At 43.5% G+C, this 24,803-nt stretch overlaps 2 protein-coding genes across 3 annotated transcripts in view; one reads left to right on the top strand and one right to left on the bottom strand.

Moving 5' to 3' along the window:
• Window positions 1-13,169, top strand: part of LOC146665111 (cyclin-dependent kinase 17-like) — a 35,307-nt gene extending 22,138 nt beyond the window's left edge. For both annotated transcript variants that reach the window (XM_085412577.1, XM_085412578.1), the window contains exons 5-17: window positions 1,925-2,050; window positions 5,624-5,680; window positions 5,848-5,962; window positions 7,836-7,930; window positions 8,117-8,179; window positions 8,926-9,049; window positions 9,181-9,301; window positions 9,723-9,820; window positions 9,985-10,090; window positions 10,561-10,603; window positions 10,799-10,889; window positions 11,047-11,124; window positions 11,868-13,169. In XM_085412577.1, coding sequence (XP_085268703.1) covers window positions 1,925-2,050; window positions 5,624-5,680; window positions 5,848-5,962; window positions 7,836-7,930; window positions 8,117-8,179; window positions 8,926-9,049; window positions 9,181-9,301; window positions 9,723-9,820; window positions 9,985-10,090; window positions 10,561-10,603; window positions 10,799-10,889; window positions 11,047-11,124; window positions 11,868-11,905 — 1,155 coding nt within the window. In that variant the 3' untranslated portion in view covers window positions 11,906-13,169. The remainder of the gene's footprint in view (window positions 1-1,924; window positions 2,051-5,623; window positions 5,681-5,847; window positions 5,963-7,835; window positions 7,931-8,116; window positions 8,180-8,925; window positions 9,050-9,180; window positions 9,302-9,722; window positions 9,821-9,984; window positions 10,091-10,560; window positions 10,604-10,798; window positions 10,890-11,046; window positions 11,125-11,867) is intronic.
• Window positions 13,170-13,282: 113 nt separating this feature from the next.
• Window positions 13,283-20,939, bottom strand: LOC146665110 (ETS domain-containing protein Elk-3-like). The gene is made up of 5 exons (XM_085412579.1): window positions 20,619-20,939; window positions 17,450-17,658; window positions 16,352-17,134; window positions 14,780-14,902; window positions 13,283-14,014 (listed from the first exon to the last, which is right to left on the bottom strand). Exons 2-5 carry the CDS (start codon window positions 17,654-17,656, stop codon window positions 13,916-13,918), a joined length of 1,212 nt encoding a protein of 403 aa, XP_085268705.1. The 5' UTR covers window positions 17,657-17,658; window positions 20,619-20,939; the 3' UTR covers window positions 13,283-13,915.
• Window positions 20,940-24,803: the final 3,864 nt, after the last annotated feature.

Below are 24,803 nucleotides of genomic sequence, written 5' to 3'. Positions count from 1 at the left end.
TACATAAAAGGAGTCAAAGGAGAGGAAAAAAAGAAACTGTAAGGAAAAGGGCTTCCTTATAGTCTTGTGTTTTTATAGGTAAAGTTGATGCCACTGAACCACATGTTTCCACACTAGCTGCTGGGTGGAAGGAAAAGTTCTGATTGAACAACACACACTTCCCTCCTTCTGTTTATTGGTTGCTTTGATTGCAACCCCTGTGGGAGTTTACAAGCAGATAGCAGCATCTGCACAGACAAACCAAGCATGCAAACCTGCACGAGTAGAGGGGAAAAAAATGCTTGAGGTTTAGTTAAGCTGCATTTGAGGCTGCCCACACAGAGAGATGATACATCACCTCTTGCTGCTTTTTTGAGCGTGTCTGCAAGCAGCACACCTCACACTTCCTGTGACTGTTTCACAGCCAGATAAAGTTTTTAGTTTTTTGGACACGCTCACAGTTCTACTTGCAGCTTCTGTCAGCCCAGCAAATCCAGTGTACTGTTTGAATGAACAGAGTGATTGACTGCAGGCTTGTTGTTGATGAAGTGATCCAACAGTGAAATCAGTGTGCGGCCTTGTTCTTTGTCCCCTCTGTGCCACTGTGACACTTGGAGAAGGGACGGCAGAGCAGAAAAAATAGGAGGAGGAGCGAGGACGTCCCTTTGGGCTGGTCAGGTAGCAGATTGTTCTCCTCGGACTGCAGTGGAAGCAGTGCCATTTTGGGATTACATCACGAGGATTACTGTAATACGGTCCAGATGGGCCCCTGTTGTAACAGATTAGGACGAGTTGATTGGACAAACTGGAGGGGGGTGGAGGGGTTGCAAAGGTCAGGTGATGGACGGCATCACTTACTCTGAGGACAAGCCACCAATCCTGGCCCTGCACACTGAAACCACAGAGCAGCAGAGCGAAATCTAATGTATATTCTTAAACAAATAAAGACAAGCAGAGTTCCTGTTATGTTGATATGTGCAGAGTGCTTTTGTTTTCTCTTTTTGAGAATCCAGAGCTGTGGTGTCTTTACTTAAAAATGTTTTTGTGAACAGTTAAAGCTAAAACAATAAGCAAACCTCTTTATTGTCTTGAAATTAATGTTTTTATGAGTTTGTATTTAGTTTGTACGCACACAAAACAATAGAGATGCCGAATCTGCACCAGGATGTCAACTTGCTCCAAGTTTTAATGAAGACTACACTTCCTGGAAGCTGATCACATGGCTAAATGTGTTTGCTGTTAACAACCACAGAGCAGAAAGCTGACTCACAGTCACCGTTTAACGCAAAGGCTGAAAGTCACCGATCCTTCTAGAAGTCGGTCAATTTCAGTTTACGGGTTTATGAGCTTGTCTCTGAACTTGTGTTGAAATTTGAAAAAGGTTGAGGTTGCGTTTTGCTTCTGTGCGTGTTGGCTAAGATGGAGGGAGGAAGCAGTGGGGTGTCCGGTGTTACCTCAGAGGGAGTGGAAGTAGATTTACAGAGAGAAACGTGGGATTAATAGTAATCTAACAAATAGAGGAAATGCATGATGGGAAGAATCCAGGTGTTAGATTTTAACTGTTTGATTGTATTATGTGTGTTTGAGGGATTTTTATATAAAGAATCATTAGAATCATGCTTTCTGTGCTTGTTTTACTTCTTTAAAAAGACTTACCCTGAACTCTTAAGGGCTCCACATACGGCCTTTACCATGAACACAAGTCTAAAACTGTCACTGTGTGGCTGCACACGCACGTACCACACTGGCTTCTCTGTTAACCGGTGAGGCCTAAAGTACACCCACAGATTCTGCTTGTTTACTTTGGGTTTCTGCCATTTTGTATCCAATCAGAGGTATTTATTCAGAGATTATGTTGTTTGCTAAGGGTTTGTTTGTTTATTCATTCAGGTTGATATACCGATTTTTTTTTTTTTTTTAATTGAGTTTTCTTGTTTTTGTGTAGGACCTGAACAAACGTTTGTCCCTGCCAGCTGACATCCGGATACCTGACGGTTACCTGGAGAAGTTTCAAATGAGCAGCCCACCCTTCGACCAGCCGCTGAGCCGACGCTCCCGCAGAGCATCACTGGTGAGAAGAACAAGAGGGATTAGAGGGGAAGAAGTAAGAGAGAAGGTGCTGAAAACACACGGGAGACAATTACAAGTTGTCAGAGAGGAGACAAGTGCAGAGTGATACTGTAAACAGGAAGTCGGCCTATTGCACATGTCCTTCACCTTGAAGCTGGACTTGCAGGGGTCACATCATTGGCTAATATAGTCAAAGGAGCTTGCAAAGAGAAGCGTCTGGACTTCTTTAAGTTGCTTGAAGACGTTTCGCCTCTCATCCGAGAAGCTTCTTCAGTTCTAAGGTCAAATGGTGGAGAGTCCCAGATATAAACCTAGTGGGAGTTTCCCCCCACAGAGGGACAAAAGGACCCCCTGATGATCCTCTAATCGCCTGAGCCAAGGTGGGAAACTGGGCGTGGGTCCCAATCAGCCAGAGTTTCGGGTGTGTTCATTGTGAAACCTGGCCCCACCTTATCATGCGAATTCCTGAGGTCAGATGGCCCAGGATGTGAGTGGGCGTTAAGGTGTCTGGGAAGGGAACTCAAAACTGGATTATAGATGGCAGAGAGTTGGTGTCGTAAACCCCCGCCTCTGTTCAAAGATGGTCGCTCACAGTGGACATAGATGGCTTCTTTCACTCCTCTTTCAAACCATCTGTCCTCTCTGTGCCAATTTTCACATTTTGGACAGAGAGGACAGAACTGAAGAAGCTTCTCGGATGAGAGGTGAAACGTCTTCAAGCAACTTCAAGAAGTCCAGACGCTTCTCTTTGCAAGCTCCTTAGACTACGATGACCTGGATGACTGAGAACCTTCACAGACACATTGGCTAATATACTCTCCTTATTTTTGGAATTTGGTTGAGAAAAATTACGACAAAATGGTTAAAAGTAAAATGTGCATTTAGTTCATTTATTTAGTCATCAAAGTCATTGCAAGCCTAGGAATCTGGGCCAAGATGGAAACACAGAGAAATTCCCTGTGTGGTTCACTGGAAAGCAGGTTTATTCTTGCTGTAGTCGTCCTTGTGTGTGGTGCAAGCCAGAAGTGATGGCACAACTACTGGCTTGTTGTGCATCTCCCAATTTTTGTAACCTGTCGGGCACATCGTGGGCGGTGAGGTTGGGCTGGAGGCACAAACCCTGTGAGCTTTTTGAAGCCACATCAATGCAGTGCATTTCCATATGGCACAGAGAGCAACGGCTGCACTTGGAAATGATTACATGCTCTGCAGAATCCATCATTTAGGCGAACAGGAGAAGGTGAGACAAGCACACCTGAAGTGTGAGTATACACTCACCAACCACTTTATTGGGTACATCTAGTACAGGGTTTGGCCCTCTTTTGCCTTCAGAACTACCTTAATTGTTTGTGGCACTGATTAAACAAGGTGCTGGAAACATTCCTCAGAGGCATTGGTCCATATTGACATGATAGCATCACATCATGATAGCATGTCTGCAGATTTGTCAGCTACATCCATGATACGAATCTCCCTTTTCCATTACGTTAAGGTGATCTATTAGATATCCAGTGACTGTGACACAAACTGAACTTTTGACACAAGGTAGAATTGATCCACGCTTTAATGTTTTTGCACCAAATTGTGACACCACCATCCAAACGTCAGAGCAACAGTTGAGACTCATTAGCCCAGGCGAGGTTTTTACAACTTTTCTTGGCCATTTAATGAAAATTGTAGTCTCAGTTTTCTGTTCTTAGCTGACAGGAGTGGACCTGGTGCGGTCTTCTGCTGCTGCTGCCGGTCTGCTTCAAGGTTCCACTTGTTGTGCGCTTCTTCGTACCTCGGTTGTAATAACCTGAGTAACTGTCGCGTTCCTACCAGCTCGAAGCAGTCTGGCCATTCTCCTCTGACCTCTGGCATCAATATGGCCTTTCCTCCCAGAAAACTGCTGCTTACTGAATATTTTCTTTCTTTCAGACTGTTCTCTGTAAGCTCAGAGATGGTTGTGCAGGAAAACCTCAGCTGGCATTTTTCAGCTTTCAGTTTCTGAAATGCCCAGACCCGCCCATCGGGCACCAGCAACCACATTCAGAGTCATTTAAATCACCTTTATTTCCCCTTTTGATGCTTAGTTTGATCTTCAACAAGTCATCCTGTACATGTCTACATGCACTGAATTGCTGATATGTGATTGGCTTAATAGATAACATTCAGTTGACCATGTGTACCTAACAAAAGCAGCTGATGACTGCATATCTGTTGTATAGCGAGTGCATCAACCATAACTGCAGCTTCAGTGGCCATCCTGCCACAGTGATCACACTAGCTCATGACCCCTTGAGGATGGGTCTTGAATAAGTGATCTCTTCATGTCACCCGAATAACCACGACACCATAAACTCAATAAATAATTAATTTCCCCAAAAGTATTCATTAATTAATGTTGTTGGTGTTAGCAGTGTGTCAGTTTTTAAGTACAACATTCTGTGTCACAGATCATTAAAGATCTGCTTATTGATTTTTACATTATTGGGAGTTTTTAGTAGTAAATTCTAAAAGGCAGAGCCATATTTGCTTCAGGGTTCATCATATAGCATTTTGCAGATAAAACTGTAATAACATTAAAAACTAAATTCTTTCTTTTGGCAAAAGCGACAGTGAAGAGTGCTAATTTGAGAATCAGGGGTGGACCAGAATGAGAGAAATGGAAGCAGAGCAAGAGTCAGGAAGTGGCTGCACATGGATAAAGATAGCTCTGAGGGTAATGTTTTATTTAAATGCAGCAAGAAACAGAAGTGAGAGCGTCAGAGTTCACACCTTATCCTCAGCCGATCAGAGCTCATCCTCTCAGCACTCATTTTTGTCACGAGCCTGAACGATTGTCCTGTGCATCTGTCAAAAGCAGAACAGAGGAGTAAGTAACACTCGGCCTCGCCCAGGCCCAACTTTATTTGCATACACACCCCTTTGCAGAGTTTTTTCAAAAGCACTGACTGGATTTGCTCAGATGATTGGCTGTCAGACCTCTCAGCTTTTCTGGCGCTGGTCTTTATCCAGTGCACAGGTCTGTTTAAGCCTTGTGAAGATGCTGGCTTGCAGCAGTGACAGTTATAGCTGGTTATAACTGAATAGTTGTGAAGCGTTTAGTGATTTATTATGCGTGGAAGTAATGATTGTTTCAGTTATTATTTATCGTGGAGAATATTGGGTCAATTGATCAACCAATCCTTGGTATATTAAATGATGAGAGTAGGAAAATATGATGTAAAATGACACAACCGTATGGGATTTCTTCACAACCTCAAATATTTTGCTTAGCACACATAAGAAACGGAGAAAAATCCAAATATTAGAGAAACTGAAACTAGCTATTTTTTTATTATATATTTAGCTCAAAAATATAAATGAAAACATGTTGTTTGTTCGACTCGCCCATAGACACGTTGTAAAAAGCCATCGGGTCTTTGTCACAAGCAATTAGTCGGGATGCTGGTTTGGTTGTGTGACCCCCACGCCCCACTCTGTGATGCTGCAAGGCCATCATGAGGATTTGTCCTGGTGTGTGTAAGCCTGTCACTGCTAATAAAGACACTACCCTCATTAATGCTGTTTGTCCTTTTCCTCCCTCCAGTCAGAAATTGGATTTGGGAAGCTGGAGACCTACATCAAACTGGACAAACTGGGGGAGGTATGTGGCACAGTTTACCTTGAAAGCCTTTCCTTATCACCCCAGGTGCAAACGTTCTCATAGTGAGTGATTAAAGTGCACACAGGCACAGTTGTGGAGTTTACTTTTAACCTGAAACACTGAACCCCCCCCCCCCCCCCCCCCCCCCTTCTTTTCCTGCTGTATAGGGCACGTATGCTACTGTGTACAAGGGGCGGAGTAAGCTGACAGACAACCTCGTGGCGCTGAAAGAGATCAGACTGGAGCATGAAGAAGGAGCACCGTGCACGGCTATCCGAGAAGGTACAAAAGATTTTAGCCACAGAACGCTATTTGGTCACCAAGCAGTCAAATATAAGTGCTTGAACTTTTTTTACTTATATAAGCTGATTTGTTTTACGTTGAACAGTGACGTTTGAACATCTGCAGCAAGATGGAGTGCAAAAAACAACTTAGTTAACTGAAATAGAAAAGCAGATTTTAGAATAAATGCTCCTAGAAAACAACCTCAAATACAAACATACAGGTCGTGCCTGTAGGTGGTCAGGTCTGTAAATATATCCCAGCACGAGCAGACACTGGTAGATTTGGAATTTTGTGGAATTTTTACACAAGCCGAGTCTGCACATAACAGAAAACTTAGCAAGGACCGATTTTAAATCGTATCTTTATCCACTTAGTTACACTTAGATATTAGCTAAAGATTACACAGTTTAACATGCTTGAAATAATATTTTTGCACCAACAAGGTGATTCCCAAAGAGCTATTAGCCTAAAACTCTTTATGTGGTGTGCAGTGTGATTAAAACAAATTTGAGGAAACTGCACAAGTGATTGACAAACGAAGTGATAGACCTAAAAAAATGTGTCTACAACAGATGAACTCAATTTTGAAGTCATATCCTTAAGAAATAGGAAAACAGTCCAGCAAAGACCTGTCACATGACCTGAGAGATGCATCTGGCCCTGCTTGTTGTTTGCTGAAGCCTCATCAGACGTGGTCTCAGTGGACGGAGAGCTATCAAGAAGCTATTTGTCAAGAAGAAGAATAGTGAGAAAATGCTGTGGCATGCCACATTACACAAGAAGTGAACTGAAAATCACTGACTTACACGTCGTACGAAGTGATGAAACCAAATTTGACATTTTTGGTTCAAGTCGTTGTCAGTATGTACAGAGAAGGTCAGGAGTGTCTGCATCCATCTGTAAAACACACTGGAGACGCTGCCATGAATCAGGGCTGCGTTTCAGACAGCGATGTTGGAGATCTTGTCAAAATTGGTGAAATTACGAATGCAAATAAAGTCCGATTTTGATCGTGCAGTGCCTGACTGGCAGTGTTTGTTTCTGCCAGTGCAGTGAAAGCATACCTGGACAGAAAATCACACAACGCGACACTTAGTCACAGACTGACCTCGGCTTTATTCAAGCATTGACAAAGAATTGAATACAAGGCAGCCAACATCCAAAGAAGAGCTTTGGATGTCTTTCAGAAAGAACGTTTCCTGAAGATTACTTACAATTCTACAAACTTTCTTTATGCCTTATACGCCTCATTTCCATTTATACTTTTAATAAATCGTTGCACCTATTTCCCAGTTTCCTACCAAATGTAAAGAAATGAGCCGTGGCTTAAGAGTTTTGCAAAACACTGTATTTCAGTGTCATCTTCTGGCAGCTTGAGTAAATTCAGTTTGCGCTCACTGACGGTGCTTTGTGTTTTTTTTAGATGGATAAATGTATTTATTCAAGTTTCTTCATCACCAGGTTTAGCACGTTTCACAAAAAAACGTTGAGTTTGTCATCTTTGAGAGTCTATATGGATCCTTCACTGGGGTTGAACTGGAGGCATTTTCTTCTTTTATTTTGCAGTTTTATGCGACCTTATATGGAGAGCGGTGTTGGCAGCACACTCTTGTTTTGAGACTTTGTTGATTAATTTGAGCCAGATAAGCTATCTTTGTAAGTCTCAGACATTTTTGTAAGATTGAAGGATTTATAAATAAACCTCTCTTGGCTTAATCAGCGTGAACACAGAGGCATCAGAGCAAGAAGTAAAGCAAATGTTGGTTAATGTTACTTTGAGAGAATAAAAAATAAGCTGAGTGTAATCACACCCTTGCTGTAACAGCTGTCGTCTTCTTCTTCTTCTTTTTTTCTGCGTGTGTGTTCTTAGTGTCTCTACTGAAGGACCTGAAGCACGGCAACATCGTGACGCTGCACGACATCGTCCACACAGACAAGTCGCTCACACTGGTGTTTGAATACCTGGTGAGACCAGCAAAACCTCTGCAGCCTCCCTCCTGCATGACTCACGATGTTCTCTGCAGGGATGCTTAGATTAAAATATTTGACGTTATTATTATTCATGACTCTGTGCGGAGTATGAAGGCTTACCAACTGTTGCAGTTTGTGTGCCTGTAGCGTCCCCGCTCTAACGCCCTTCCTCTCTTCTAGGACAAAGACCTTAAGCAGTACATGGATGACTGTGGGAACATCCTGAGCATGCAGAATGTCAAGGTGAGACTCCGCAGGCTGCCTGCTGGCCTGAGCACCTTCATCACCTGTCAAGAGTTTGTAGCTGCTGGTGTGGGTGCAAGAAGCATTGTCAGTGTGCCCCCTGGTGGAGAAGTGTAGACCCAAGGGGATAAGTAAAATGGGCTGCTGCAACCTTCTTTAAACATCCCTGTTTTTAGAGTATTTAATTAAAGAATTTCATTCATGATTGTGCATCTGCAATATATTACTTTGCTGAACACCACTGTTTTTTTTAACTCTTTATTTTAGAGTTTTTAGTTCATGGACAGAAAAAAAAACAACCCCAACTAAGCATACATATATATTTGGGTCCATATAATTTTACTTGATGTATTATGAAGTCTCGCACTTTTAAGTAAAGCGAGCTTAGGCTAAAGGTCACCTGTTCCATCGCATAGATAATACTGATGGTGCGGATCCATCGTTTGAGGCCTGGTGATTCTGGTTTTTGTGAATTTTTTTCTAATTGTTTTCTTCCTGGCTAACAGTAATTTCAGTTACCAGTCGCTTTTTTTTGTTAACCACATCCTCATTAAGTAGACAGAAATACAAGACCTCAGTACTGTTGGTGATCTCGTATCAGCGCGTCGTATTTTGGCACATGACCAAAATGTGTGTGAGTGATTAGCCTCCAACTTCCCACACGCAGCAAGGCTCAATCACCACTATTTTATAATAACTTTATCAACACGATCATATGTACTGATCGAGAAAATCTCTTCCTTTAGATTTTCCTCTTCCAGATCCTGCGAGGCTTGGCCTACTGTCACAGGCGGAAAGTTCTCCACAGAGACCTGAAGCCCCAAAATCTGCTCATCAATGACAGAGGAGAACTAAAACTGGCTGACTTTGGTAAAAAATCAGTACATTACATTAAAATGTTTCTACAGAGCAAATTTTTTTTTTTTTGGAGTATTCTAAATAGCTTCCTTTGTATGAATTTCATGACATTTTTCCAATATGTCCATATTTCTGCTCCACAGGCCTGGCGAGGGCGAAGTCTGTGCCCACTAAAACGTACTCTAACGAGGTGGTAACTCTTTGGTATCGGCCCCCTGACGTGCTGCTCGGCTCCTCCGAGTACTCCACACAGATCGACATGTGGTGAGTGGGCCTCGCTCGACGGGGGGGATTGCAACTATTAGGAAACGCTAACGATGCTCGTGGTTACTCTCTTATTTCCGTATGGCTGCACAGCGACGGCGCAGGCCGATGCGATCCTCTCAGATTGGTTTTCTGTCGTGAAATTGCCACTTCAGTGATTTGTGGAACGGGCACAGGTGTCTGGAGCTCATTTCGTTTAGTTTGCGCCCTTATTAGCGCGCGGGTGTAAAGAGACTTTGCTGCTGATGGACACAGCCTCGCTGTTAAGACAATGCAGCTGTAAATGGTTTCTCCGATCTCCAATTGAGAGAAACATCAGGGTTGGTTTAGAGATGGAACACCTGTTGAGTCAGGCTGCTGTTTAAGCTTCAGTCAGACGCATCTTTGTGACCTTTCCCACCTGTTTGTGTCATTCTGTCAGGGGTGTGGGCTGTATATTCTATGAGATGGCTGCAGGCAGGCCGCTGTTCCCAGGCTCCACAGTGGAGGATGAGCTGCACCTCATCTTCAGGCTGCTAGGTGAGTGCTGCCCTCTGCTGACAGAGGAGCGTTCAGACTTTTAACCAGAGCCTTTAATCGCATTAACCCTGGCATGTAGCCCCGTCCCCCCTCCGCGGCGCCATGAAAAAGCCCCATCCAGCTGACGCGGGCTCTAACAAGGTCTATTAAATGTCCCTCCACAGGCACTCCTACAGAAGACAGCTGGCCTGGAATATCCTCCATTGATGAGTTCAAGTCCTACAAGTTCCACAAGTACAAGGCACAGTCCCTCATTAATCATGCCCCCAGGTAAGCCTGATACTTTTTTCTCTCATTTTATCTTAATAACTTTACTTCTACACCAGATGCAACATGTCCCAGCTTAGGCTGTGTTGCTGCTGGTTGTTTCAGGTATTTATGGAGCAGTTATATAAACCTTACCGTTACCCCTCCATTCACCTCTCTTGCCTGGTTGTCTGATGACTGGAGGTGGAAAAGTGTTTCTTGTGACACAAATATAAGAGGAGAGCTTGTAAGCAGAGCTGTTTTAGCTTTTAGTTAGACATGAGTGTTGGAGGTTTGTGTAGTTAGGAGCGTGTGCTCTTTATCATTTCCTGTAAGGAAATCCTGTGGAATAGTTGACTCTGTTTGACTTCCTTAACACTCGCCTCTATCCATGAGTCAGCCCACCTTTACTGACCCCCCCCCCCCCCCCCCCATCCCTCCTGTTCTTTTTTCCACCTCCAAACTCTTGTCCCACCCCTCCCCCACACCTACAGGTTGGACAATGATGGAATCGACCTGCTGATGTCATTCCTAAAGGTAAGTCTCGCCATATCTGCCAGGAATTAAAGAGACGCTAAAAACATGTGACACATTTTGCAGCTATGTCAGGACTGTGTATTTGGAAAGAAGCGCACGAAGGCGTGCCAACACATTCGCATGCGACCGCAGGCTGCTGAGCCAGTTCTTTTGTTGTTCTTTAATGGCTGAAACTTTTGTTGCCCTAAATTTCAGTATGAATCGAAGAAGAGGATCTCTGCTGATGAAGCAATGAGGCAGCCATACTTCAGGAGCCTGGGGCCACGTGTGCACACGCTGCCAGAGAGTGAGTAATGAAACGGTGATACAGTAATGCAGACTTGGCACCATCCGCTCAGTACAACTTGAAGGGTATTGCAGTGTACAGAGAGGATCACTTACAGCCTTGTAACAGAAACACTGTCTTCTTCTTCTGTTGCACTGACTGACTGTGTCTTTGGCAGCCGTATCCATATTCACACTGAAGGAGGTGCAGCTGCAGAGAGATCCCGGCTATCGGAACTCATCATACCCCGAATCAGGTGAGGAATAAAGAATCGAGAAGAGGGGAAGTGGGAAGCACAGAAACCGAGTGAGCGAAAAGAGACAAGTGCAAGCGTAGGTTTTTGTAGTACGGCCCACTCAATTGGCCAAATAGACACAGCTCATGGAGGAAGCTGAGATACTTTAACATAATTGCCACAATCTGCATAAACTCATTATGAGGATTAACTATATTAAACCGCCATAGTGCCACATGTATAATTAAACATGTGCTCGTAAATTTTGTTACATTCTACTTCCTGAAATTTCATGCTGTCCTTCAAAGACTGATGCTCACATGTAAATTAAAAAAACCAAACCACTGTATTTGTAAAATTTGTACACTGTAAACAACTAGTGCAAAGATCTATGAAGGATCATGAAATGTGAACACATACAGGCTAACAAAGGCTCAAGTTGTAGCCCACATTACACTTCCTGTTTATGACCGCAGAGCACCTGGAACCTGGCGATTTATACAACCAAAGCAGGGATGTCACGATAACGGTGATATTTAAAAATGAAATGTGTATACCATTGTTTATTCCTTCGTGGGCAAACCCACCGAACAGGTTAAATAGCAGTCACTGTGATAAGTAAGTTACTTTTTAACCTTGTTATTTGGATTGATTTACTCCAATTTGCTTATCAAATGGCCCGGAATAGTTGGAAAATGCAGATTTCTGTCATTTAAAATAGCTGAATCGATATTTAAAGACTTTATTTTTCTGTTTCCCATCAGGCAATGGAAAAAGCAGAAGACAAAGCATGCTGTTTTAAAATCTCTGGACTGGATACAGTTATTTGGGAACGATATACTGGCTGTACAGTCTTGCCGCTGGATCAGAACGCGGAGATGAGAGTTGGCGTGGAATGTCGTAGTCACCTTCAGTCCCCCTCCAGAATTTTTTTTTTTTTTTTTTTGGCGAGGTGGGGGGGCTTTCCACGGTCTGACCCCGTCCCAAGTTTAGTCTGAAACTGGCTCCAGAGAGACATTTGTACACTGTACATCTATATTTATTGACAAGTGAATTTGCTGCTAAATCCAACTACTGTCTAGAATTCTAACAGGCTCAGTCACTTTAATGAGAACATGCAATGTGTATAGATTTTTTTGAAGTGGGTGATATATTTTTTTTGTCTTTTTTTTTTTTTTATTGGTCGTCGTTTCCATTTTCATACATTAAAACTCCACCTCGAAGCTCCTGGACGACGTGTGGGTGTGTGAGGCACACAGACGGAGGGAGGTTTCTGTAGCAGCTCAAAGGGGTTTCATATTCTTGTCTCTGTTGCCATGGTGCTGTACTCAGCTGCACAAATCACATGTGACCATTTACTCTGAAGGTTTTTCCGAGGCCAGCTTTGATATAATAACTAATCATTTTATCCCAGCCGGAGATTAATGTGAAATTTCTTTTTTGTTGTTGTTGTTGTTGACATTATTATGTTTTTGCACACAAAACTTGGTAGATCTGTGCATTTAAAACAAACAACTTGCTGGCATATCATTCCAGGGATGCTCCGGTCTCTGACGTGACCAATGAACAAATGCAGTAGAGAGAGGAGGGAAAGAGCAACACAGATTGTCAACTAGGGCATTACAGGAATAGTTACACCTACGAAATACACTGATCACCCTCCTGTCCTCGTTCTTTCTCCACTCTTACAAAGAGGAGCTGCAAAAATGAGCTCCCACTGTTGGAATCTGCAGTGCCCTGTTTGTGTATTGTCCATGGTTTACCTGTCTGCCATTCCCATCTCCCTCATCTGTAAAAGTAGATCTTTTTTTTTTCCTCCTCTGTCATTGTGGTGCATGCCTGCTCTTTTCTATGAGGAAGCACACAACAGCCACCGAACCCCTAATTCAGGAAGCGTTAGCTATAGTCCTGCCCTTATTTAACAGTGTTACAAGACATGTTTTGTATGATATTCTTTATTTGTGAATAATTTTTGTTGGTGTGGGATTTCATTGCAGATGCCCTCCCATATTTCAGTTTTTTTTCCAGAGTAAAGAAAAATTAAATCTAAAGGTTTAAAACCAAAAGTGTTTGTTTTTGTTTGTTTCAGCTGCTCTACAAAGTTTCAACTCTGTTTAAGCATTCAATGCTTTGTTTATTGAAAATGACATTCTTCACAATACAAAAAAAAATATACAGAATACATATTGTATTACCAAGTCCAGTATAAAAAAACCCAAAAAAAAACAAGAACGTAAGTGTTACAAGGTTTTCATTCATTTGAAATCTCGTCTTCATTAAAAGATTTTGAAATAAAGTGAAAACAAAAACAGGACAACAAGGCACAGCCGGTACTATCTGAGAAGCATAGTGCATACGTTACATACAATACCACGTTAAGTGAAACGATCAGTTTCACATTGTTAACAAGTAGACTTGTTTCTTTTTTTATTTTCTTTTTTCTAAAGATTAAAAGAACCAGGCTCTGCGCAGGCTGAGCGGCTGGTTAGCCTTTCGCAGCTGCGCTTCTGTCCGTCGCGGACAGGCTAGTGTAGAAACGTGCTGTTCTTTATCATAAAGAGGCCAGATGTCTCTGAGACATCGTGGCGTATGGCTTTTACCAAGTGCTTTCAACCACTCAGAATCTGAAGCAAGTCAAGTGCAAAAAAAAAGAGAAAAAAAAAAGGTGAGGTCACATAACTGTCTCTGCTTTTCTGAGACAAAATCTGACATCATGAATAAGAGATCGCTGCTGCTGCTGCTGCTGATTATTATGATGAGAAACTTTCAACAAGAGAACGATGAATTTGCGGCATTTTCCACAGATCCTGGATCAGGATTTGTGAGTGGTGGGAGACAGGAGCAGGGAGGAGGGTGTTCCTTCCAGGTTTGGCAGGGGGACAGGCATGTGTCCGTTGATTAGGCTGGGGAACTGCAGAGGAAGAGAAAGGGACAGAGTTAGTGGGGAGGGGATGGAGTCTCTATGAAAACCGCTTTCCGGTAAGGAACTGTTGCATTGTCGCTGCTCTGGTTTCCTGTTTTGTTTTTTGTTTTTTTAATTCATTGTGCCGCTTCCTTCTTGTCTCTCTCCCCTCCAACTCTACAACAGAAGTCGTCTTATTTACGCACAATGAATCCGGTATAATGTGTGTGTGTGTGTGTTTCATAAATGAGGAGCAGCTCTCAAACCAGTCCACCCTGTTCAGACTGGCTCCCCTGGGCTCAAACAGGAAGTATTCACAGGATTTCCTCTCCCTCTCACAAGCTCTGAAACAGGACACCTCTGCAGGACCTGCTTACTGAGTCTCAACTAGTTTCACAACCCTCTGTGACTGCTGCTTTGCAAATAACACTCACACACACACAAAAAAAGTTTTCTTGCTTCCTGTTAGGTAAATACTTGCATAACATTTGGGCAGCATTAGAAATCATTTAATAAAAAGTTTGGTTCACCTAGCTCACATAATCGCCCTCTCTAAAAGCTTTTCCTGCCCTGGTCTTCTGCTCTCTTTTCTTTTATCAACCACTGGAAACAATGAGGCTTTTGCAGAAGCACTAATTTGGCCCCAGCAGCCTCTCCAACTTCCTCCTCTGCTTAAAGCGCTACCAGTAAATAATCCTTTGAGTACACCCTCTATTCTCATCTCCTGCTATTTTTGTCCCTCTGTCTTCCGCTACACCTGTATGTGTTTCTTACCTGAAAGAGGGAGCTGTGGCCCTGCAGCCGGGCGGGGCTGAGCGGAGCGACTGGGCTCAGGCTGCTCCAGAAGTGGATGCCTGACAACAGCGGACTGTGAGCCAGCAGCAAACCCGAGGGAGTCTGACGGGTGGGGGGAAAAACACACAGGGAGGGAGGCTTTATATAAATGAGAGAAACTAGTGGGGACAAAATTAAAAACAAAACTCACAACCAGCGGATTGAGAATGTTGCTCTGAGGGTTTTGCTAATGCACAACATGCTGAAAATGGTGAACGGACATGTATCAGCGTTTGGAAAAACAAACTGACGAAGCAGGAAGGAAGTCTGTGGTTTCTACTCCCGAATACAGGGGTGATGTGAGGAGGGGGGGCAGTGGTCGTCAAGCACTTGGAACTAGAGAGAAAACATATGAAATCAATTTCTCCCTCCCTCCCTCCTTCCGTCTCCCCTAGTCTTCTCCCCCCCTCCTCCCCTACTTTCCCCTGTGTCACCTCAGAGAAGTGAGCCAGTGTTGCGAGGGGACCCAGCCCTGCTGCTCGAGTATTAACGGAATTATTGGAGCATATGGCATCGCTTAGGGCCTCTTCCCCTCCTCTCGCAGGTTGGACTCACCGAAGATTTGCGTAAATCGCTCGCTCTCCTCTAATCTCATCGTACGCAGCCCTTGTCAGCGGGCGGTGTGAGCGTAGCTCCGAAGTCTTCCTCGACGCACGGACGAACCCCTCTCTGATGTGGCGCTCGTTTTTTCTCTCTCTTTGTAACAATTCCAGTACAAACACGCGATTAACTAAATTAGATGATGAAACTCAAGTTGGTGCTTGTGCCGGAGCCGTGGGCCGTTTTGATCTTTTGGTATAATCCCAAAATGCTGTAGCTCGATGAATTTGGCTCTAAACTTGTGGCAGAAAATAAAATTTGAAAAAAACAAACAAAAAAAACAATGGCTCCACAGGCAGACGAAAGCAAAACATTACTGCCACACAGAAATGCGGCACTTGGTCTAAACATCACACAAATATTTTAATGATGTTTTAAACTGCGCAAAAACCTTTTTTGAAGGCACGACTAAATATAGAAAGCGCTATAAGGGGCTTTGGAGACGCTGATGTCATACTCTGGTGTTCAATCATCAGCCACAGTACCGCTCAGGGGGGACGGCACTGATGGCATCACGGGCAGAAATATCGTCTTTCTGAGATTGATTATTATCAGACTCTGTATCGTTCAGCTGTGGTCTGGCAGGGAGTGAGATTACTGGGTTTGTGTTAAATCACAAAGAGGGGAAAAAAAGGAGCGACTGAGTGCTCGTGAGAAGGGAAAGTTGTAGCAAGATGAAGAGTGCAATCCTAGGTGTGAGTGAAGTGTTAGATCTTAAATTAGGGATCAAATCGTATTTAATCCAATGTGATGGCAAAATGCAGGAAAGCACCTTGACACTCAATGAATGAGTCACTAGTCCTCAAAGTGCTCACATAATCACAGTTGAGACTCAACATATGACTCATGTCTAGAAATGAGGGAGGAACTAGTGTCATTGTAGCATCTGTAGAGTTCTGCTGCTCAGCTCACCTGTGCAGTGAAGAAGGCTGGAGTGAGTGACCCAGACGGCAGCGCCGGGCTGTTGAGTGCGATGGAGCCGATGTCGCTCCCTGCCAGCAGCAGGGGCGGTGCTGAAATCTCCAGAGCTTTAGGCTTTTTGCTTTTTGGGGGGAGTCCATCTCCGTGGTTAGCGCTACTGTTAAGAGAACTGCTTCTGCCACCGCCGCTGCTGCTCCTCTTTTCAGGAGGCTGCAGGGCTCGCCCTCTGTGCCCGGAGGACAGATTGAGGGGTTGAGCGCTTTGGTCAGAGTCCTCCTGCTCCTCCTCCTCAGCAGCGGGGCTCCGGCCGCGCTGAGTGTGAGGAGAGGACGGGGAGGGGGAATGAGAGGCGAGTTTAGATGGCCCCGGTGAGACATAGGACTCGGGCTTGGCTGAGGGAGGAGAGCTCCTCTCGTTGGCGTTGGTGCCGAAGCGGATGACGGAGCGCTGCTCCTCCTGACGCTCCTGCAGGGCACGGAGGAGTTCGGGCTGCTTCTGCAGGGAGCTGATGCTGAATGACGAGTAGAGACCCGAGTGGAGGTAGTCATTCCGACACTGCTGTGCCCCCAAGGCTGCCAGGGTCCTCCTCTGGGCCTCCTCCTCAGCTTCCTCCTCCTCCTCCTCCACTTCCAGCTCCTGGGCCTCTTGTTCTTGAAGGGGAAGCCTTCCCGAAGCCAGGCCCATCTCCACCGCCTGCGGGTCCATCTTAAGGATCTCAGGGAAGGACACAAACTTATAAACAAACTTCTGGCCAATCACCTTCTTGATGATGTTCTGCAAAACATGCAAACACAATTCACCGCGATAAGATCATTATGAAAAACAAACCAGGTACACACATAGAATATCAGAGGAGTATTTGGGGCCACACTAAAGTAGTGCTTTGTTACATCACAGTCAGATCTGCGTGTGCGCTTTACAAGAAAGAGGAAGCAGAAGTGTCTATCAGGGGATTTTGTGAGTCTAAAGGGAAGAACAGAGAATGTGTCGTGGCGTCACACTCCTCTCCCGGCTAACCTATCACAGCAGCTGCGGTCACACGATTAGCTGTGCTATTATGGAGAGGCAACTAGAATCCCTTTAATTAACCTTGTCGTAGTAGTAGCGCAGGGCTCTGCTCAGCTTGTCGTAGTTCATGTTGGTCTTGTTCTTGCGCAGCCCCCACAGCTTGGCCACTTCCTCCGACTTGAGGAGCTTGAACTCGCCGTCTGTGGACGTCCAGCATATCAAGTGCTTGTGACTCTGATCGAGCAGCAGCTGCAGCAAGAACTGCCACAGAGTGATGGCACTGTCCATTCCTGCAGCGAGACGCACAAATGATTAGGTCAGCGTGTGGAGAGTAGCACCAAACATGCTAACAGATGCGAGCCGTTACTGAAAAAGCACCCAAATTACTGGCGTGTGTAACACCTGCCTGGTGCCACAGTGACAGAATAAGCACACAAATTAAACCTTTGGAGGGGAACAAGGCAAGTCCCTCTTTACACTTTACTTTAGGTCCATTTATAACTTGTTTACAACAAAACAACCCAACATTTCATCTAAATATAATCCCTTTATCCCCCCCGCCCCTTCTCAGTTCTGCCTTGCCACTGTGTTTTATTGCACACAGACTAAATTAAGTTACTGGCTAAAGAGGGGCCGATCTGTTTGAGCTCCAACATGTGGTGCAAGAAAGAGCAGACCGCCAATGAATAGAACAGTGTGTGTCAAGAGTGTAGTGTAATGTAACAGCAGCAGGAGCCACAGGAGAGAAAAAAATAAGGGGGGGGGGGGCTAACAACAGCTCAAGCCAGAAATATGCTGCGGTTCAACCTGGCCCTCTCTCCAGAGGAAGTACGACGGGCCCGGGGTGGGTTATTCCTTTAATAGAGGAATGTGCAGCCTCAGAGCTCCTGTCTGCCTGCCTGCTAGGAGCTCATATGCTAGTAACGGCAGTGGGGGTTTCTGTCCCCACAGCTCTGACGAGAGCGGAGCTCGAATGACTGCTTGATTTCAAAATACAAAAATTAAATCACATGACTACTAAGAAACTGACAATAAAGCAGATGATGTGTTAAGTCATAGTTCAAGTAACAAAGGCCAGAATTTTACTGTAAGGTGATGCGCTGCTATTCTCGGTAGTTGTGTCACTCTGAATAGTGCGTTTATCTGATAACATGGTGAGACATCACCTTAGGAGAAACTGGTGGCCATTTTTATTTATTTTTTTATTTTTATGTGATTGATGACGAATGATTTTCAGTACGTTAGTTTTAATCTCACTCATGTTTATATCGCTACTCTCGTTTACATGATTTGGATTTTTTTTTTTTTTTTGGCCAAAATTTCAAAGAATGAGATTAGCTTCCGTTAAAAAAAAACCTCTGAGACGAAAGTGTTGTTGGTTCTTTGTGATGTCATGAAGGTCTAACTATTAAAACAGAACTTTCACCCAACTCAAGTTCAAATCTTTTGTTTGTGCGGAGAAGCCAAGAAAGAAGAAGAAAGTTTAAAAAAAAAAACACACAAGGAGGTTAAATGGCTTGTTTTAGGTGGAGAATGAACAGAGGAGTCCAGTATGCAACAAATAACTGTGAATGATGTAAAGCTTCTTTTTTGGAGATGATTACAGCAGACCTTTGACATAATACAGTCTGAATACTGATGGAAAGGACTGTGCTCTCATTTCATTATCGTGTCTTCCTCCCATCACCCCCCGACCGGTCACGGGAGATGGCTGTCCTTACCTGAGCCTGGTTGTGCCGGAGGTTTGTTCCTGCTAAAAGGGAGTTTTTCCTCCCCACTGTCGCCAAGCGCTTGTTCAAATGGGGTGGTTTGTTTGTTGGGGGTTTCGCTCTGTACTTTACAATATAAAGCATCTTAAGATGACTGCTGTTGTGATTTGGTGCTATATGAATGAAATTGAAATGACAAGCCACTAAAGAAAACTGAGATTATGGAGAAGATTTTCAACCGCTGCTTATCTTTGTCCAGAAAGGACGGGCAGAGAGAGAGGGCTGAACTAATTTCCGACACAAGCCATCCCCTGAGTTTTCTATCTGCCATGTGAAACTACAAACCTGTCAAAGTCAGGACTTCCTCCTATTCTACTTCCAAGGACAAATGGCGAGGAGAGGGGATCCCACAGCAGGGGAGTGCTTCCCTGATCCTGCCACACTTCCCACAAAATTCCCAGAGGGATAAGGGTCAAAAGAGCACGTCATTGTCCCCTTTTTCACAGCTCCACCCGTTAACCCACTCTACACCCAGCCTTCAATTCGACTTTAGAAAGTAAAGCTTTCCGCTTGCAGCAAGGGGCCACTGAGCAGGCAGATCTGCAATTTAGGACAGTGTGACTTTGAAAATTCCGCTTTGCGAGATGCTCTAAGCATGCTGCTGCTGCAGCAGGTCAGACCTCAGTAGTAGCTTCATAGAGTATAACCTATTAAATATAGTACAACTAACCCGCTACAGGAAAAAACAACAGAGAGTTAAACCTAGCAAAACAGAAATTAAAAAGCCCACATCTCAGCTCTGCAGCGAGGCAACAAGTCACTGTGAGAACCGCAAATGAAATAGTGCTAGGAGTCTTTCTAAGAATATCTGGGGGATATTGTGGTGGTTTTGGTCGGGGCACGACGAGCCCTGTTGCGGGATGCTCGCCCCGAGAAGTCTCGCGTGTGCACAAAGCCATCCAGTGTGTTGGCTGAACGGAAACTCCTAATGAGATTAGATGGTGTATGCAGACATTACTTAGCCATGACTAAATCTGCTCTCTTCCTGTTCACTGGCGGTGGAAAATTCAACAGGGGGACCCGCAAGAAAAAAGCATCTGAAAACAGGTTTTAATGACTCTGAGGCTATTTTTCTGTTGTTGTTTTTTTCCACTGCTTTTTCATTTGCCTCTCCGTTTTCTTTTTCTTTGCTCAGTTGCAAAGTTACACTCACTTTTACGCACGGAGGTCTGAATCACTACACTGCCCCACTGACTCATTTTCAAGATGTTGCTCGCACCGGAAGACGATACATTTCTGTCTGACCCCAAATCTGTGCCATTCTTGTGTAGAAACTTAGAAACCAGCTCGACCTTAAGACTTTAAGCTGAAGCAGAAAACAAAAAACCAAACGTGTTTACAGCCAAGACAATTAACTGAAACGCAATTACGGCCGCTCGCCCGACTCGGCATGCGTTATTTCTCTCTCTCTCACACACAAGCCACCAATCAGGCAACAAAGCGCTGTTCACGGAAAGACGCCCGCTTATTTTTGACCTTACCTGCGATCTCCGGCTCGGTCTGGTCCCTCCGAAAAAGTTTACGGCGACGCTTGTGTGATTCCTTGTTTTTCCATGCTTACTTCTGGTCTACAGGAGTTGTGCTGGACTGAAATAGGATCCTGTGCTTTTTCTTTTTCTGAGCAGGAAGTTGGAGCAGGCAGACACAGAGCCGGCTGACTTCCTCTCCCCTACGATTCCCCAGGCAGTTTGCCGTCTGTGTAAACACACTTTTCCTCCCCTCCTCTTTCTCCACTGCTTGCCCGCTGACGGTCAGCAGTAGGCCTATACTGTGTCGGCACACATGGTGATGCAGAGACTCCTACATCTCGTAAACTGACATCATCGGTCTGCAGACTGTGATGCGTTCAGGCACGCCTCGTTAGCAGGCCAGAAGTCCTCCCCCAATCAATACTGCTGAATATGCCTTGCTGATACACCGCATTATAATTGACTATATTTGCATCTGAATAGGGACACACTTTCTTTTTACATCACATCATTTGGAACTCATACATTTTAGACATATTTCTGGTTATTTGATTTCAGAAACAGATAGAAAAGGCAAAATTGGAACCTGTGCAACAAAAAGGAAATGAAGCAGGAATGCATATGTGTATATTTTGGAAGATGCATGGGACATGAGCCTCCTAATTTTAAGAAGAGACTACTGAGTGACACGCATTATAACACTATTCAGCGAGGCGACAATGTCTCAGACAGTGATGAGTGTTTTATCTTCCGTAATAGGTCTTTTTTTAACTTCTAAAATGTGAATTATGTGTTCACCGGACCTCTTAAGGCAAACACAATTAACCATCCATGACCTCAAACACTCAACCTGGGGCTTAGAAGGAGGCTGGAGTCTATCCCAGCTGTCAGAGGACGAGAGGCACCGCACACACACTCACATCCGCACCTACTGCCAGTTTAGAATGACCAGTTCCTGGAGCACTTCGAGAGCACAAAGAAAAGGCATCCTGCATGTTTGTACTAGGAAACTTTGCGCTTTGAGTCATCTGCAAACCCAATTATCCTCACCACAAATAAATATAGCATTGTGATCTCAGTCAGCATTAGCGTGTCTCTGCTGATGCAGTGCACAATGAGGCGGAGGAGGTCTGACAGTGAGACAGGTTTTCTGTCTAAAAGCCAAGCAAGTTGTGAAACACTGTTTTGGGGGTTTATTTATGTTTGACAAATTTAAATACAGTTAAATATCTTTATCACTGAAATGTACTTGTGATGCTTTTACATTTCACATAGCCTCATATCAGTCTGAACTGCTTAAACTCCTTAGAATGTGGGAAGGTGTGATTTTGTTAAGGCCTAACATTATCTTAAAATGATGAGGTTGTTTAACCTGAGAGTGGAGTGTCGTATGTCTACTCTGCTGACTGTCCTCGGCCTTTGGCGCACTATGTCTCCAGCCACAGACATAAAACACAATTAGGCAGAATGGTGATGTCCATCTCAACCACTGGATTCAAGATGGTGTAGCAACATGGCAGTTTACAAGCCGTCCATGCTCCTGTGGATTTTTAGTGGATTAATTCTAAGTTTAAGATCCCTTTGTTGGAAGATGCAATTACCCATTAATCATGCAATTACCCACTAATCAGTGTATATCTACAACTACAATATTCTTTTTCCTATTAAATAAAAAAAAAAAGACTGTCCTTTGTACCTTTAAACCAATTACACTGCACTGATTAAATCTGACTGTGCAATAAATGTTTGTTGGTAATAATGTTTTCCTAAAAGCCTGGATGGTTGTTTATTTGTGTTTGCTTTGTGATGAAAGACAGAAAAAAAATCTGACTGATGTACTGATGTGGCTCCTGTAATCATTTTTAAGTACTTTTACAGGGCTCCTGAGGTTTATCATTGCATGTAGTTGATCCTTGCAAACTTATAGCAACTTTCGGAGCTACTGGATATTGATGGTGTTGCATCAGTTTGAAATTAAATACATTAAGTTAAAATGATTTTGACCTCTCGACATATTGAGCTGCTGCCACTTGAAGCTTGGCCTTGTAGATAAGTGGCCTTTTTGACTCCCATAGAAAAAAAGGAGAAATAATTGTTGGTCTAATAACTGTTGAAAAAGTAAAGCAGAGGTTACAGCCTGCATTAGAGTGTCCGTTTTTGCAAGAACTGAATCCAATTACATTAAATTGTGAGGTTTTGTTGTAATGTGAAAGAACTTGTCAAGATATAGCTGGCATTTTATTCAGTAGCTGATTAGCTGTCTGGCTGCTATGGCACTGAACACCTCTTTTAATATCTAACAAGTGAAGGCAGCAGGGTACAAAGGTTCTGCTTTAATTCCTTTAATCTGTGACTGCGCTCTAAGAACTGAGCATGTCATAAAATGAAGCAGCTAAAAACTTGATCTCAGTGTTAAACCATCACTGATTGCACTATTACACTTTAAGTTTTAAAAAAAAGTCTACCTCTCCACTATGGGGCGCCGTTTGTAAAGTGAAACATGCTGAAATTAACGGCAACATTTTTCCACATTTAGCTCAAAACCTTACAAAAACATGTTTGTTCGAGTCATTTTTTTTTACAACATTTAGTAAAATATTTGTAACTTTTCATATTTAAAACACAATTTTAAATGTTAAATCTAAATGTTAAATCTAAATATTAAATTTAAATCTAAATCCAAATGTTAAATCTAAATGTTAAATGTTAAATCTAAATATTATATTTAACTCTAAATGGTAAATGTTAAATCTAAGTATTATATTTAAATCTAAATCCAAATGTTAAATCTAAATGTTAAATGTTAAATCTAAATGTTAAATCTAAATATTAAATTTAAATCTAAATCCAAATGTTAAATCTAAATGTTAAATGTTAAATCTAAATGTTAAATCTAAATATTAAATTTAAATCTAAATCCAAATGTTAAATCTAAATGTTAAATGTTAAATCTAAATATTATATTTAACTCTAAATGGTAAATGTTAAATCTAAATATTATATTTAAATCTAAATCTAAATGTTAAATCTAAATATTATATTCTACATGTTAAATTTAAATGTTACAGAGAACTGAATATTTAGCTAACATGCAAATTTAATGTACGGCTCAACGGAAATACAAAAAATAAAAGCTTTATGAAAACCTTCGGTGCAAAAGTGTGCCGGTAGTGGTCAGATTGTATCTGCTCTCCCCTGATGGTCACTTCTCACCGCCATGAGCTGCTTCACTTCTTGTCTACCAGCACGTCCAGCGATTTAGCGGAAAACATCGGAAGATCCCTTTTGTCGGCCATCCAAAGGTTCAGCAGTAGTGGACTCTCGGCAGCTGCTGGCTCCACTTCACAATCGCTGCAGCACATGTCCAGCCAAATCACTGGACATGCTGGTAGGAAAGAAATGAAGCAGCTCATGGCGGTGAGAAGTGACCATCATGGGAGAGCAGACACAATCTGACCACTACCGGCACACTTTTGCACCGGAGTATGTCTGTGAAGGTTCTCAGTCATCCAGGTCATCGTAGTCTAAGGAGCTTGGAAAGAAAAGCGTCTGGACTTCTTTGAGTTGCTTGAAGACGTTTCACCTCTCATCCGAGAAGCTTCTTCAGTTCTAAGGTCAAATGGTGGAGAGTCCCAGATTTAAACCCAGTGGGAGTTTCCCCCCAAAGAGGGACAAAGGACCCCCTAATGATCCTCTACTTAATCACATGAGCCAAGGTGTGAAAGCGGGTGTGGGTCACAATCAGCCAGGGTTTCGGGTGAGCTCATTGTGAAACCTGGCCCCACCCTATCATGTGATTTCCTGAGGTCAGGTGGCCCAGGGTGTGAGTGGGCGTTAAGGTGTCTGGGAAGGGATCGCAAAACTGGATTATAGATGGCAGACAGCTGGTGTCGTAAACCACCGCCTCTGTTCAAAGATGGTCGCTCACAGTGGACATAGATGGCTTCTTTCACTCCTCTTTCAAACCATCTGTCCTCTCTGTCCAAAATGTGAACGTTGGCATCCTTGAAAGAGTGACCATTGTCCTTTAGATGCAGATGAACTGCTGAGTCTTGTCCTGTGGAGGTGGCTCTTCTGTGTTGTGCCATGCGCTTGTGAAATGGCTGTTTGGTCTCTCCAATGTAGAGGTCTGGGCATTCCTTGCTGCACTGTACAGCATACACCACATTGTTAACTTTGTGTTTAGGAGTTTTGTCT

The sequence above is a fragment of the Rhamphochromis longiceps genome, linkage group LG7 (assembly GCF_057381845.1).
Source record: "Rhamphochromis longiceps isolate RC_006_pf linkage group LG7, R_longiceps_female_GT1.1, whole genome shotgun sequence".
Lineage (NCBI taxonomy): Eukaryota > Metazoa > Chordata > Actinopteri > Cichliformes > Cichlidae > Rhamphochromis > Rhamphochromis longiceps.
Note: the sequence above shows the minus strand (reverse complement) of the source record. Positions and strands in the feature narration are given on the sequence as shown.